This window comes from Ostrinia furnacalis, unplaced genomic scaffold (genome assembly GCF_004193835.3).
Source record: "Ostrinia furnacalis isolate ACB-3 unplaced genomic scaffold, ASM419383v2 OfSCF1653, whole genome shotgun sequence".
Taxonomy (NCBI): domain Eukaryota; kingdom Metazoa; phylum Arthropoda; class Insecta; order Lepidoptera; family Crambidae; genus Ostrinia; species Ostrinia furnacalis.
In genome coordinates, this window is record NW_021131892.1 from 59703 (window position 1) to 75072 (window position 15370).

A 15370-nucleotide genomic window follows, 5' to 3' on the forward strand; every position below is an offset into this window, starting at 1 on the left:
GAAATCACGTATTGCTAGAGTTCTGGAAATTATATCTTTTGCGTCACAATGTTATCAGTCAGTTATAAAAAATACCACGAAATTAATAATCTGGATCGCTGTTCAGCATTCAAAATTTCCACTTTTCTCTAATAATCCGTGTAATTTACAACGAAACTGCCGAAAAAACACGATTTTTCTTTACATAAAACAAACGACGATCCAAAATGGCCGTCCTTACATTACATTTCGTTGCCGTAGACTTGATAAAGTACTAAATTGAAGCTAATCGCGATTTTTATCTTTCTAATCTTTAATATCTGTACAGTAATATCGAAGAGCAATAAATTAATGAGTGCATGGTTGTTTGATGAAACCACGAAAATACAGAAACGCATAAAATGTGTTGTAAGTAATAAATAAAAAAACTAGTAGGTAGACAGTTTTTATTGATTATTGCATTCTATAATTGAGGAATAATAAAATATATTATTCTCTACTTAAATGTCGACTGATGCCTGTTACGTGCTACGAGTTACATAGTAGTACTTAGGTATTTTCTAGACTCTACATAGAAATAAATTCAACCTTATGGCTGGCGATTCCGATATTGATTTATTCAATTCCAGCATGTTAAACGAAATCTCTTCAAAGACTGGTTTGATGTGCATTCTTGAAAGGTGCTTTTTTGTATTAAACTTTAATTTAATTAGTAGTAGGTAACTTTGGCTTGGTAACTTCTTTTCTATTTTTGTTTATTGATAAACAAGCATTACTCAGGCTCTAAATGTGAAAACATGTCTAAAATGTTAGTCTACATAGATTTTACACTGTATTGTTTTCCTTGTAAAATAAAAAAATAAAAATTGATATACTCGTACCATGGGTGGTGCTGTAGTCTAGTTAATTTTAGGGGTCAAATCCCGTAGAAAACAAATTCTAGTATTATGACTCATTTCATGAATCATGTCGTGCTCTTCTGGATGTAAGCCCCGAAAATGACATAAAAAATGTTTTTCCTCTTAATAAAATTCATACGAAGTCATACCTAAGCTGTTTTCAGTTTTGGCAGGCCTGGCTCACTCCGCGCGGTACATCCGATAATTACCTACAGCGAAGCGCCCCGCCGGCGGGGATTATATCAGTCGAGTGTCACGCGCGCGCCCGTCAGGACGCTGGCGTGCGTTGTAGTACCTAATTCTATGATCGAAGTATTATTACAAAATGGACATAAAGAGAAAGAAATATTATTGTGTGGCGTTCGGGTGTTTAAATTCGAAAAGAAATCTACCGGATTTATCTCTTTTTTCGCTTCCCAAAGATGCTGAAAGGTATGTTGGCCATGTAGGTAATCAATAATTCTTAGGATAGTATAGGAATCTAACCTACCATGACTACTGCTCAGAATGCGTTCGTTCGTTTCAGCAAATTAATGACGTCCACTGCTGGACAAAGGCCTCTCCCAAGGTTTTCCATAATGAATGCGTACTTACCTACATACGTACCTCATTACAAATAAGTATATTAATTATTTTTTTACTAGACACTACTAGACAGCAACCCTAACAGCGTAAGAAGAGTTCAGAGGCACGCGATAGAAAGAGACAAAACTTGTGGGTGAATAAAATTGTAGGTACGTAGTGCTGTGCGAGCTGAATTCCACTGTATCACGTCGTAGCAAGACTCGCATTTATTTAAATCGTCTTGCGGAGTAATCCTTCTGTACCTGTACTATTACTTATTCTGTGGTTTTGGCAGGTAATTTATGTACAGTCGACAGCACATCAAGCTATACATTTTCGTTGCAAAGTCGCCCCTATCGCAACTACGTAAGATACCACAGTGTTTACGTTGACGTGCTGTCGACTGTACAAATTCTCTATTAGTAAGGTAGGCCCTTTTCAAAGTACTTTATAGGTACCTACGTCCAATCAAGTATTAGCTTATGATTGTTCTCTTGACTCTACACTAAAATATTGACCTCTTTCTCAAAATTTGACCTATCTAGATGAATTATTTGTTTGGTTGATAAGAATTTATCAACAATCTCGAGAATCGAGCTCCCAACCATCTCATAAAGGTAGCAAACAGGAAGGCGATCGCAGGCCACATCAACCGGTCAGTATGGAAATCATAAGGGGAGACCTATGTTGATGATAGCTCAATACTCAATACGTTTATTGCTTCCACAATAGTATAGGTGTTACAATGTGATAATGCAGTTAATTATGGACCCTGTTGGGCGCTGCAATTAAAAATATAAAATATATACGTAATACGTATGTATAAATTCTAGCCTTTTGATTGAACTATTTAAATTCGCTCACTTTCTTAGATGATTGTCTTTGTATCTAACGGAAATCATTATGCATTTTTATTTGTCTAGCGGCCGTGGTATGCGTGGATCCCATCAGTAATTTCCATGCATTCAAAGTAGGTCCATCATATCAGACTATATTTTTTTTTATAATTATGATGCCACAATGTTTGGCTCTATCTGTCATAGGTACTGTACACAAATACATTTTGTATAGTTGACAGCGTTTTTGGGATAAGTAAATTTTGTTTTTCAATAATATTCGAACCCGGAATCTTAAGTATTATATCAAAAAATATGATCAAAATTATCTTGTGAATAAGCGGATTCATTTGATAATCGAATAAAATGCATTACAGTATGCGTATGCTATTTTTCTGATAACATAATGATACCTACGTAAATGAAGTATTAAGTAGATAGTAATAGATAATTTTATTATAATATTCAACCTCATGCATTGTCATAAAATAATCTTTAATAAAAGAAAGGTAATCAACAAGAAACAACTTTATTTCTTAATGTATAACATCACAACCTACAATATTTCTTGTAATAAATGAATCACATTTGAAATATGTACATACTTGTTATTTACACTATTTATATAATTTATCAAGAAGATTTAATAAATTCCAAGAGATATCATAATTTAATCCTTATTAATAATTTTACACACAGATAAGAGTATGTTATTCGAGTCAATTTCCTTTAAAATTATAATTATACTAAAATACACTACACTGTTAATAACAATACACATTTATTTCGCTTAAATTTAAGCGTTTAAGAAATTAGATCATTAGAATAGGAGGATATTTTATATCAAGTAGATAATAGTTAAAAATAAATTGCCTTGCAAATAACCTTTAATGATAAAAATCTGTTTTCGTATAAACAAAATAACATTTACAATAGCAATTTAGTAAATATATACATTTTTTCTCGATAAACTATACATTATCTACACATTATCACAATATTATACTGTTTGAAATGTTCTACAAATTAATCAATTAAACTAATACTTTGTTGAACTAAAGCATGGCGTTTGCGGCTGTAAATTGTAGTGTACGACATAATAAGATTAAATCTACAAAACAATTCCACTGATACGAGTATAGATATAAGCTACTTAATAATCTCTGATTAAATGCAGTACCTAGTAAATACTGCATTAAAATTGAAACACGAAAAAACAAAGTCTATACTAACCGAATGTCGATCAGCTAAAGAAAATGTAACAATACAGAAAGAAAAGAAGCGAAAATTTTAAGCACAAATTTTACACATAAGTACAGATTTTTACAATCATATTATTAACAAATATTTTACGTCATAATATGCAGTCTCAAAGGGACAGTCTATATTCTACCCAATATATTAAGTTCTTTTATAGTCTTTTAAAGAATCTAATGCTGTGATCAATAAAGGATTTGCATCGCATTTAGTTTTAAAATCAAACAGCTAGTATACTGTTTCTAAAAGGGTTCATACCAACGTCAGTGTATACTCTAGCTCTTGGAACGGTCATGGATCTGGGCAAATTGTCGTAATCGATTTCTTGGACGATCACTGGTGACGATCGCCTTCTAGCCGCTAGCTTGCCAAGTTGATAGAACACAAGGCACAATAAGAAAAGAACTGTAGCTGATATAATAGCCACCATGGTAATTGTGAAGGGGTTCCAGAAGCCTGGATTATTTGATGAGCTCTCATCAGTAGGGTCAGCAGTGGTGACATCTTCGGTTGTGTTATCTCCGGCAGTTGACCATGTTTCAGTGACGGTTCCTGTGAAATCTTCGTCAACAGTGTTCGTCCACAGCGGTGTAGTGCTAGAATTACCATCCCCTTCACCGTCAAAGTCAGTCACTGGGGTTGTAGATCCAGTGACACCATCCCCTTCGCCACCATTATCACTGTCAGTTACTCCAGGAGTCGATGGGCCATTTTCAGCATCCTCTTCGCTGTCACTGTCAGTTACTCCAGGGGTCGACGGGCCAATGTCAGCATCCTCTTCGCTGTCACTGTCAGTTACTCCAGGAGTCGATGGGCCATTTTCAGCATCCTCTTCGCTGTCACTGTCAGTTACTCCAGGGGTCGATGGGCCATTTTCAGCATCCTCTTCGCTGTCACTGTCAGTTACTCCAGGGGTCGATGGGCCATTTTCAGCATCCTCTTCGCTGTCACTGTCAGTTACNTAACTTAATCTATCTACATAAGCTACCATTTATCTCTTTACAAAAAAAATCAGTAAAATTACTATAACAAGCAAAAACAATTAAATTACGAACAATATTCATAAATATTTACCTTAAAATTTTGACAAGCATGCGGCTACTCGGACGACTCGTTGTCGAAAGAAAGCTTCTGCTGTTTAGAGTGCCATCTGTTCTTACTCTGACATACTACATTGGACAGCGTATTGCTCAGAGAAAGTATTTGTGTCTCTTTTCCACTCTTAATAACGTACATATGCTTGTTTATTTTTATTTTAGCCAAGGTGGCCAATAACTATGTACAGGCCAATTACTATAGCAATCACCCTACTAGCAATCAAGTGTGAATTTAGATTACGATCTAGAATTTGATATCATTTATTTTGTATTTCTTATCGGCCAATACCTGTTATGTCCTAACCAACCAGTCTCTACAGTAATTTTAATGTCACTTTTGTGTATCAATCCTGGACATTACACCTACAACCTGCTTAATAGGCTCTTACCTACTTTCTATAATATTCCTTTTTACTATTGATTATTATTGTCGTTTTGGTACTATCATTAATTTTCCAGTCAAAACAACTTCTTCCTTTTCTTACTTTCTTCTATGCCTTTTCCCATTCCTATTTTGTGGTCGGTCCTTCTCGATATTTTCCAGCCATAACAACAGAGTATACACAAATGAGTAGGTCATCTTCATAGAAACGCAAGGGCGCGGTTTGTATGTGAGCGCGCCATACAAACCGCGCTCGGTGCGTTTCTATGAAGATGACCTACTCATTTGTATTTACTCTGATACCAACAATTGTAATTAAAGTAGATTGATCGAGCTTACTGACCGAGCAAGGGCTAAGCGTACTGAAGCACCCTTTGTTTCCATTAACCTCATATTGTTTACAATTCCCCATAACAGGCATTTCCCCTTGTCATTAAAACCCATAATTTGCTCGCACAAAACCCTAACAAGCCTCCCTCCATTACCATAGTACAAGTACTTAATAGAAAAAATGCACCCGAGAAGAATAGGGCTAAGGATGTGAAGGTTATCGATATGAATAGAATAAGAATAGAATACCTTTATTCCTTAAAATAAGATCTTTTATTTGTCTGTGGATAGTCAAAGATTTAGCTGTCCAATTAGACTACAAATGTGCTGGCTGACTTATGTATAACAGTCGGACGGTATGTACTTGACACTGCAAATTATTAATTTACAAAAATGTATTTTACTGCTGGTTAAATGCCAGCAATAAAAATCGAAGGTACACCAAGGCTATAGCATATCCCATAACTTAGACAATAAATTGATTGTATTTACACGCATTCCTCGTAAATATCAGCTAAGTAAATTGAAATTTGAATCAATGCATTGATTTCAAAATCTAATCAACTCACATCTGAATATTATGCATTTAATGATTATTTCAGGAAATATACGAATGCAATTGCAATTACACACCTGCCTATTAGCTATAATACATACATGGTTTTCCCGACTGCGCCAAAAGAAGGGTTGTGTTTTTACTGTCTTGGCATTATATGAATAGATTAATAGATTTTGCCATCGTGTGTATTTTAGTCTAGGAAAAACCGAACTCACCAAAAATTTATCATTATTTGTTCCCGTACTATGTAAGTGCTTCAGATTTTAGTAAAAACGTCGACATTGATGTTTATCGATATTTCCATCACCTCACATTACATCACTACACCAGCTCACTTAATTAGTTCTGGCTAGAGGAAACGCGTTCATTTCCATTGCATTGTCCCGGCGTTCCCGTGATTTTTGCCGCTGCCAACCGGGACAAAGCATTCGCGGAACGGATAAGTTGATGTAAAACGCTGTGCATAGCGAACAACACTATGTGGGTGCGGATATTATGTTTTTTTTATTTTAGGCTAAGTAGCTGTCTCTACGAGCTAGAGCAGAAAAGTTCTCGAGTGGCTACCACGGGCTGGAAGACGTAGCGTGGGCAGGCCCCCTACTAGGTGGACCGACGATCTGGTAAAGGTCGCGGGAAGAGCCTGGATGCGGGCAGCACAGGACCGTGAATTGTGGAAAATCTTGGAGGAGGCCTTTGTCCAGCAGTGGACGTCATTTGGCTGAAACGAACGAACGAAGTAGCTGTGCCGACGACTTCGTTCGCGTGAAAATACGAGTAGTTTAATTAATATTTCCCGTTTTTTGCAATATTTTTCTTTACTGCTCCGCCCCTATTGGCTGTAGGGTGATGCTTTTCTTGTTAAATGGGCTATCCAACACCGAAAGAATTTTTCAAATCGTACTAAGTATGTAGTGTTCTTGAGATTAGCGCGTTCAAGCAAATTAACAAATATAAACTCTTCAGCTTTATAATATTAGTATAGATTAATTACATATTCGCCATCTTATAATTAGACAAGATGTGCTCGCGACTTCGTACGCGTGAAAACCCGTTTTCGCAACATTTTTCATTTTTGCTCTGCACTTATTACTCGCAGCGTGATGGTATATAGCCTATAGCCTTCCTCAATAAATGGGCTATCTAACACTGAAAGAATTTATCAAATCGGACCGGTATAGTTCCTGAGATTAGCGCGTTCCAGTAAACAAACAAACAAACTCTTCAGCTTTATAATATTAGTATAGATTAATTACATATTCTGCAGGGGAGACTAATGGCTAATGACATGATGATGATGATAATGACGACTCACTATTTGAACCTTTTGCAGGTTAAGTAAGATTTTAAAGCGCTTTGAGTAATATGATTCCTTTAGAAAGCATCAAAAAATCCTATAATTTCATATCTAGGCACAATAATGTGAACTGAGACACATCGAAACAACCGATTCAAAGCCAACATAAAATGATTTATTGTTCAACATATTTTTAAGACCGATTAAACAGTATGATAAGTATCGGAATTTCATAAAAAAAGCAAAGTATTGAAAAGTAATCGAAAATGGATAATTAGTAGGTACGAATAGACTAAAAATAATTACCTTTAGCATCAAACTTTCAAATTCAGACGCATTTAATACCTACGTCACAGATTTACTAATCGTAGGTTACCTACGTACTTATTTAGAATTAAAAAATAATCAAGTAAAATCTTTATATTTGTAATCAGGCACGACTGTGCGGCTACTCACTGATTGCGAAGGAATTTGCGATAAAATTCCATCGAAAAAACAAGGACGGAGTCACGGGCGAACATTAGTGAAGATGTAAAGGTCGTTGCTTATCACCGATGATGAAGTATTTACTTTCTGGAACTTCTATTAATTATTTAGATCTCCAGATGTCTGCAATCTATCGACGTCATGTTATTAAAATGATAATAACTTTTAATTTGTTAAAACTTTTCATGCTTGACATGTTATTATGATTACTCACTATGGTGAAATACCTTTACCTAAACCTAGGCTACTTTCTCGTATTTTGATTCTATACTTACATAAGTACCTATACAATATTACCGACGCGACTATACAAATACTTTGTAAATTATTCAAATGAGTTTTAGGGCTGATTTTTCAATCGTCAGATATCTTTCAACTGAAGAATAAGCTTGTCATTTTGACATATTTCCCATACTGAAACTGTCAATGTGCCAAACTTATTCTTCAGTTAAAAGTTATCCGACGATTGAAAAATCAGCCCTTAGACTAAAAGAGATCTCTACTTTACCTTACAGCTTCAGCTTAGTCGACTGACAGTAGGTAGGTACAGTCAGCGTCAAATAGTTCGTGACACCCAAAGTAGCCAAAAAGTTGACAACGCAACCTTATTCAAATGAGGGCTATCGTTTTAGCGCTCACCAGTTAGCGCCACTGTAGAGTAAGGTCCTGTCACTTGCTAGTAGCGAAGACAGTGGCGCCAACTTGTGAGCGCTAAAGTGGTAGGAGGACTATCGCATTTGCACTCATCAAGATGGCGCCACTGTAGAGTAAGGTCCTGTCAATCGCCAGGGGTGCCAACTGTTAAGTATAAAAACGATAGCCCTCATTGTAACAAAGACGTGTTGCGAATTTTTGGCTACTTTGAGTGTTACGAACTATTTGACCCTGACTTTACATGAATCTATTGCATGAATTTTAGGCTTATTTTTTAAATTATCAGGTCCTAAATCAATTTAGGTCATTGTGTTGTAAGATAACATGCTATTAATTGTACTTACGTAGGTAATATCATTATCTTTGGCAATAATAGTTTCCGATACTTCTTCCTTGACCAAATTACAATAACATTACGACAAGAAGTGTTTGCCAATTATATAATAAACAATTAATATCTTAGTTAGCATTTTAATTACAAACGCGTAAGCTAGTGATTAATATTCTGTAATAATTATATTTTTTGTAAACGAATGATTTTTCCACATTACGCTTTACACTTCAGGATTATTTAGCTGTTTCCCATGGAAAGCTGGAAATTTTGGCTTGTGATATGCTTGATCCCCTTCCAAAAACCGGGATAAAAACTATTCTGCCTTTACCCTGAGTCTCATCATCATCATTTCAGCTATAGGTCGTCCACTGCTGAACATAGGCCTCCCCCAATGATTTCCATAATGACTATTGGTAACGGCCTGCGTCCATGCGCCTTCTTGCTACCTTAATGAGGTCGTCGGTCCACCTAGTGGGTGGGTCTCTTCAAACTCTACCTAATTTCAACTAAATCGCTTTAGTGGTTTACAAAACAATGGTAGTTATTAATTAGTGATTTTATGCAACCTTCAATTAGATCGTTACCGAATGAAGAACAAGCTTTTTGTCTCTGATCAGTGTCATGGAACACTGAGGATGCGTCCAGTCATATTTTTTACATGTCACAGTGACAGCACGTAGAAGAATTACGACTTAACCTCTGATTATCACATTTTGCTGAAGATATTTTTTTTGTAGTTGAAGAAAATGAAGTTCTGGCTGTATTGAAAAATACTCGTGTACAACTGACGGTAAACTTTATTAAATACGAGTAAGTAATACATTTTCATCTTTTCTGTACAGTATTGTTAACAATTTTACATAAAATATACTTTTATACAAAATTACCCCAATTTATATGAGACATTAGTGATAATGTGGTAAATCTCCCATCATTATAGGCTAGTCACACATGATTCTGATTCATTTACGAGTGACTGATATTAGATACAAAATATCGTGTACATAACGTCTGTATTAAATTATTAACTTTAAAACATTTTTGTACTAGCATTTCGATAAATTGAATACAGTGTGAATTCTAAATAAGGAAACTTAAGGGACTGATTATTTAATGACATTAAAGAGAGTGGACGTTTAATGAAGTGACAGAGTAGAGCCATGGAAAATAAAGTAAACCAACAAAGTAACCCGACGTTATAATGGAGTTTGTCGTTAAGTCGAGAGACGTTATAAATAAAGAGTTTACACACACACAACACCGTATAAAAATATTTATTATTTGTATATTACATCACATGATTAAAATAAAATTGTATTAGCAGTAGCTTATTATAAATTGCACTATAATTACCTAGTCTGGTCATAAGTTCTGTCACATGATCATAACTTTTGAATTTTGAATGAAGGTCTCAAAAATATTTATTGAATTAGAATTTAGAATATTTAACAAAATTAAAAATGTGCATTGTTTTGAATTTTATTTGTTTTTAAATATGTAGTGGACGCACAAAGAAGACCGAACAGTAGTTGTCACGCAGCATTGGTGCGGTTACGCGCGAAAGCAGATTTTCGATGTGCTGAAAAAATTGAATTAAATATTAATTTTACGTTTATCGTTTCATCAAACGATATAATGAAGATTTAAGTGTAGAAGACACAAAACAAAAGTAATTGTTCTTGCACGGTTAGGACTCCAGCAGCGTTAAAAGCTGCGAAGGCGCGAACTCAAAAAAATCCCATGCGTTAGCAGACTTTGCCTGCCCTGGAGGTAGGCTTAAGCAGAACCAGGGTGAAATTGGTATTGATGAAGACTAAAGGCTTCAAACTATTTGAATAAAAATCAAAAATTACTTGGATGCGCGTTTAAAAGACTTGAGATTGAAGAAATCCCACGTTTTGCTTAAGCGGTACGCGGGAAAAAGTACCTTGAATAACATTTTTCAAATGTTGTTATTTACCATGGAGGAGAGTTACAAAAAAAACAAAATGGTAAGTTGGATGCGTACATCAATGAAGAAGCACCGGCTTAATTTAGGCTGTCCAGCTAGGCCAGCTTTTATCGTCACTCAAGGTTTGGTAACATGTCTCAAATTTGGGCTTTTTTGAGGTATTTTTTGCATGAAAGGCATAAAAACGAATGCCATTCTGTATCAAAATTCAGTTCTCACAAAGCTTATAGAACCTTTTTCACATATCATGCCCAATAACAGACACTGGGAGTTCCAGCAGGATTCTGAGCCAGCTCATAGAGCGAAAAGCGCGCTAAACCCGCTCGTAGGGCGTAAAATTGACCTCAGCCGGCACGAAGTCTGGCCATCATCCAGTCCAGACTCTAATACGTTGGATTACAAAATATGGCAACATTTGGAGAGGAAGGCCTGCTCTATGTCTCATACTGATTTGGAGTCCCTCAAGGCATCCTGTATTAAACCAGCCGCCGATATTGATACGAAACTCGCTCGTGTTTCTAGAGACCACTGACCGCGCAGTTTGAACCCTTGTATTCATAATTGCGAGAAAAATTTGAAATAATTTTTATAAGCATAAAATCTTTGTTTGAATACCTTTCTATTGGTATATAAATGATTACCGTAAAAACAAGTATCAATTATTTCACTATAAACATGTGACAGAACTTATGACCCGACTAAGTATTATTAAGACATCTCTTTTATTAGGAACATTATAAAAATTCTTAGGTCATTTTATGCTATGATTCAATCTATTCTTTCTATTCAATCGAGTTTTATGAATATTTTTAATAAATAAAGTCACCATTTATAGCTATGATAGCAATAAATAGAGTTGCTTGCGCTGCTTCTTCTCAGCATGTGCCATTATTTGTCTCTAAGCATTGATAGGGTAATAAAATAATACTGGGTCGTGTGACAGCGCTTTTTAAAAGGCTTACGAGTTTTATGAGTTAACAATTTGTATAGTTATTGAATTTTCAGCGTGCCTAAGGCGGGAATTGAACCCACGACCTTTCGCTTGCCAGGCGACTGCTCTTCCAACTGAACTACTTAGACACTGGACGAACCCGTCGATTTGTATTTAATCAGAATCAGTTCTAAACGATCCTTCAGATGCATACGCATTCCTCACTCGAGGTATAATCCTTGTCGGAGGAGGTTCGACATCCGTGGAGTCTATTATGATTGGTTTAGCTCTCCTTTTTCCAATATAATAAGCGCTGATCACGGACACACCAAGAACTACAAATAAGCCCACTGACACTAAAGTTATCGTGAAAATGTTCCAAAAGCCGTCTCCTGATTCGTTATTCGATGGAGCGTCTTCATTTGTTATTGTGTCCGCCATTTTGTTATTATGAGACTGATATTGTTGTTATTTATTCATTGTACGATGCTCTTCTGTTTTTCTGCAACTGCTAAAGTTGCGTCGTCTTTGCTTTCTTGTAGGTGGGACCTAAAACAAAAAAGACATGAGGATTTTAGAGTGGCAATTCTCAAAAGTTAAGAAAAATATCAATCAAATTCTGGTAGCGGAATGACCTTTATTGTAACTGATAATATACACATAAATTAACTTTTGGTAGCCATTTGTTTTTATTAAAATAATTTGTTTTGATAAAATAATTATTTATTTAAACCTAATCATGATTAGGGTACTTCTCATTTACACTCAAATTTGATGGTCACACAATAATAGTTCATAAACGGTATAAGTTAGAACAATAACTTTGAAATCAGATGATAAAATATCTATTTAGCTACATACAAAATAAATTTTATCGTAATAGAAGCAAAAATAATACGAAAAAATCACATGAAACGATAAAAAACGGGGTCATTTTTCGCGTTCTCATCGTGTCACACCTTCGGTTGCAATGAAACATTTGGTTACTGCATTCACAATTTTCATTCAATTTGTGTGTAGCATATACTAAAATCATCGTAATTAAATATACTTTCCACACAATAGTCAAAAAAATATCTTCTTATAATTATTTTGAATTGAGAAAGCGAAATACGTTGGTCACACGATTTTAGGTACCTAAAATTTTGAGTAATAATACAAGATTGCCGTTAAACCGAACACCAGCAACCAATCACAGCGTTCTATTCGGTTAACGTCAGTCGCGCTTCGACCATTGGGGAGGTGAGATAGGTCGATCGTCGCTCCGCGAAAAAAATACGTAACTTTTTGTGATTATCCATAGACATACCGTCGCTTGCTTGAACAATATTTTCTACCTCTAAAATTTAAACAATTTAATTGAAACTTTGCCATTGAAAACTTAACATGTTAGACTTATTTGTGTAGTATTCAACTTGAACCGTTAAATTCAAATTTAAGGATAATTCATAAAAAACTAAAATTTTCGTCACCTTCGTGGCATCACCTTCGTGGTGTTTTATACACGAAGGTGATTTTAGGCCACGAAAGTGATTTCTTGCTTTGGTTTATTTTAAAATATAGTGACTGGTGTTTATGTTTTTACAATATTTTAATAACTAATAAATTATACGTGGTAAGTAGAGATCAGTACATCAATAAATAAATAAGGGCCTCGTATTTTTGTTGTCTGTCTGTCTGTGTGACTGTATGTATGTCTGTATATGTGACTGTGTGTGTATCTGTTTGTAAGATAAATTTAATCTGAAGTTTGAGTTAAAAGTTGTACAACAAAAATACGAGGCCCTCTGGCCTAAATAAAAAATATATTTTTGTTGAGGGACTGATAATCAGTTAGAGTTCTTTTTTATTGAGGTACTGATAATCCGTTTTTTGCTTCTTTAGCATTTCAGAATGCCACCAGTGTCACCCTTAAAACCAATTGCGTAGAATCTTGTAACTTAGTAGGTGACGTAATCGGTAAAATTTTATCTTGTATTTAAGTAGGTACCTATTTATATTATGTTATTACTATTTATCTATGAAAATAAGACAAAATATATGTTTTATAAACACTTAAGAGTCATTTACAGTAGTAAAGTTTGAAAAAATTATTGCTGTGAAGTACAGAATCACTTTCGTGGCATCAAAAAATTCAAAACGTTAAAGCTTCCAAACGAGACTCACTATTTGACTGATTTACTGAGAATACAATCTTCACATCAAGCGCTACAATTTTTGTTTACAAAATGTTGAAATAAGTTAGAAATAAAATTCGCCACGAAGGTGACGATGAGAACCGTGGCGATGAGAAATAGCCATTAATGGGTTCCCATCATAAAAAGCCCATGTCTGTTATTACATACTATAGCATCTAACTTTTACATTGACAAGGCATATTCAACAAAAACTGTACAAGCTTATCATATTAAATCTAATAGGTAATCACCTATTGGCAATAAAGACCTACTAAAAGATTTTCTTCAAGCAGAAGGTGACATAAAAGTAAGTATGTAGATAATTAATGAATCAGAAAGTTGTACACCTTATGTAAACTGACGTCATCATTCAAGATGGTTCTGATAAGATTCTGATAACACGAGAACTTTGCAATTAAAAGAACAAAGCACATGTACGGCTGCACATCAGACTATAGATTTTTATTGAAAAATAGCCCGTATTACAACGAAATAAGATGGCACAGTATTTAGCTTGATGTGCTGTCGTCTGTAGGTACATATGACGACACGTCAAGGTACACTGTGATACTACGTAGTGGTAATAAGGTAGATATTTTGCACCAAAATTTATTAGTTTAAAGTATTGTTGACTGTATAGAGGTTTCAAAGCTATTGGATTTCGTGTTTCATTTCAAACTTAGTAATTGGCGAGTTACTCTAAACCATATTTTTCTAAAAAGACATGTGGATTTCATACCCATTTCATTTCTATCTGAATCGAAAGTCTGAGGCTGAGTTGCACCACCTTTTTTAACCGTAACAATAAGAATAACCGGTGTTTATTGTATAGAGTGTAATAGATTTTTGACGTTTGTCAAAGTTACAGTAAGATGGTGCTACTCAGCCTAAATGATGCAGTTTACACACCAATCCCACCGATCGCCGACATGAGCAGTCGACTTTTGACAAGTTGTGAAAAGTCATATAAAGTACAAGTCATCGACATGATGTTTCTTTTGAAATAAATCTTCTGATACCAAGCCACCGGGACTTGGTGTATAGAGTCCTTAAGTAGGTAAAAAAGTACATTAAGATGCTTACCAAAAAGGGGTTTCCAATCAATCCAAATAAGTTTTCACAGCTCCAGTGGCGTTTGCCAATCACAACTTCTAATGTCACTTTCAAATTATAATCATTACAGAAATCACGTATTGCTAGAGTTCTGGAAATTATATCTTTTGCGTCACACTGTTATCAGTCCGTTATAAAAAATACCACGAAATTAATAATCTGGATCGCTGTTCAGCAATAAAAATTTCCACTTTTCCCTAATAATCCGTGTAATTTACAATGAAACTGCCGAAAAAACACGATTTTTCTTTACATAAAACAAACGACGATCCAAAATGGCCGTCCTTACATTACATTTCGTTGCCGTAGACTTGATAAAGTACTAAATTGTTAAGCTAATCGCGATTTTTATCTTTCTAATCTTTAATATCTGTACAGTAATATCGAAGAGCAATAAATTAATGAGTGCATGGTTGTTTGATGAAACCATGAAAATACAGAAACGCATAAAATGTGTTGTAAGTAATAAATAAAAAAACTAGTAGGTAGACAGTTTTTATTGATTATAGCATTCTATAATTGAGGAA

At 34.9% G+C, this 15370-nt stretch overlaps 1 protein-coding gene, 1 long non-coding RNA gene and 1 other non-coding gene across 4 annotated transcripts in view; all 3 read right to left on the reverse strand.

Moving 5' to 3' along the window:
• Window positions 1-3172: 3172 nt before the first annotated feature.
• The window catches only part of LOC114353343 (clumping factor A-like), a 41152-nt gene continuing 28954 nt past the window's right edge, over window positions 3173-15370 (reverse strand). Inside the window, exon 4 of one of the 2 annotated variants that reach the window (XM_028305309.1) lies at window positions 3173-4496. In XM_028305309.1, the coding sequence (XP_028161110.1) occupies window positions 3756-4496 (741 nt within the window). In that variant the 3' untranslated portion in view covers window positions 3173-3755. The remainder of the gene's footprint in view (window positions 4497-15370) is intronic. The other variant, XM_028305308.1, reaches the window with a different exon arrangement.
• LOC114353344 (uncharacterized) lies at window positions 9451-15143 on the reverse strand. Its single transcript, XR_003655930.1, has 2 exons — window positions 14814-15143; window positions 9451-12102 (listed from the first exon to the last, which is right to left on the reverse strand). It is a non-coding gene; the product is annotated as an uncharacterized LOC114353344 (long non-coding RNA).
• TRNAA-GGC (transfer RNA alanine (anticodon GGC)) lies at window positions 11630-11702 on the reverse strand. Its single transcript has one exon. It is a non-coding gene; the product is annotated as a tRNA-Ala (tRNA).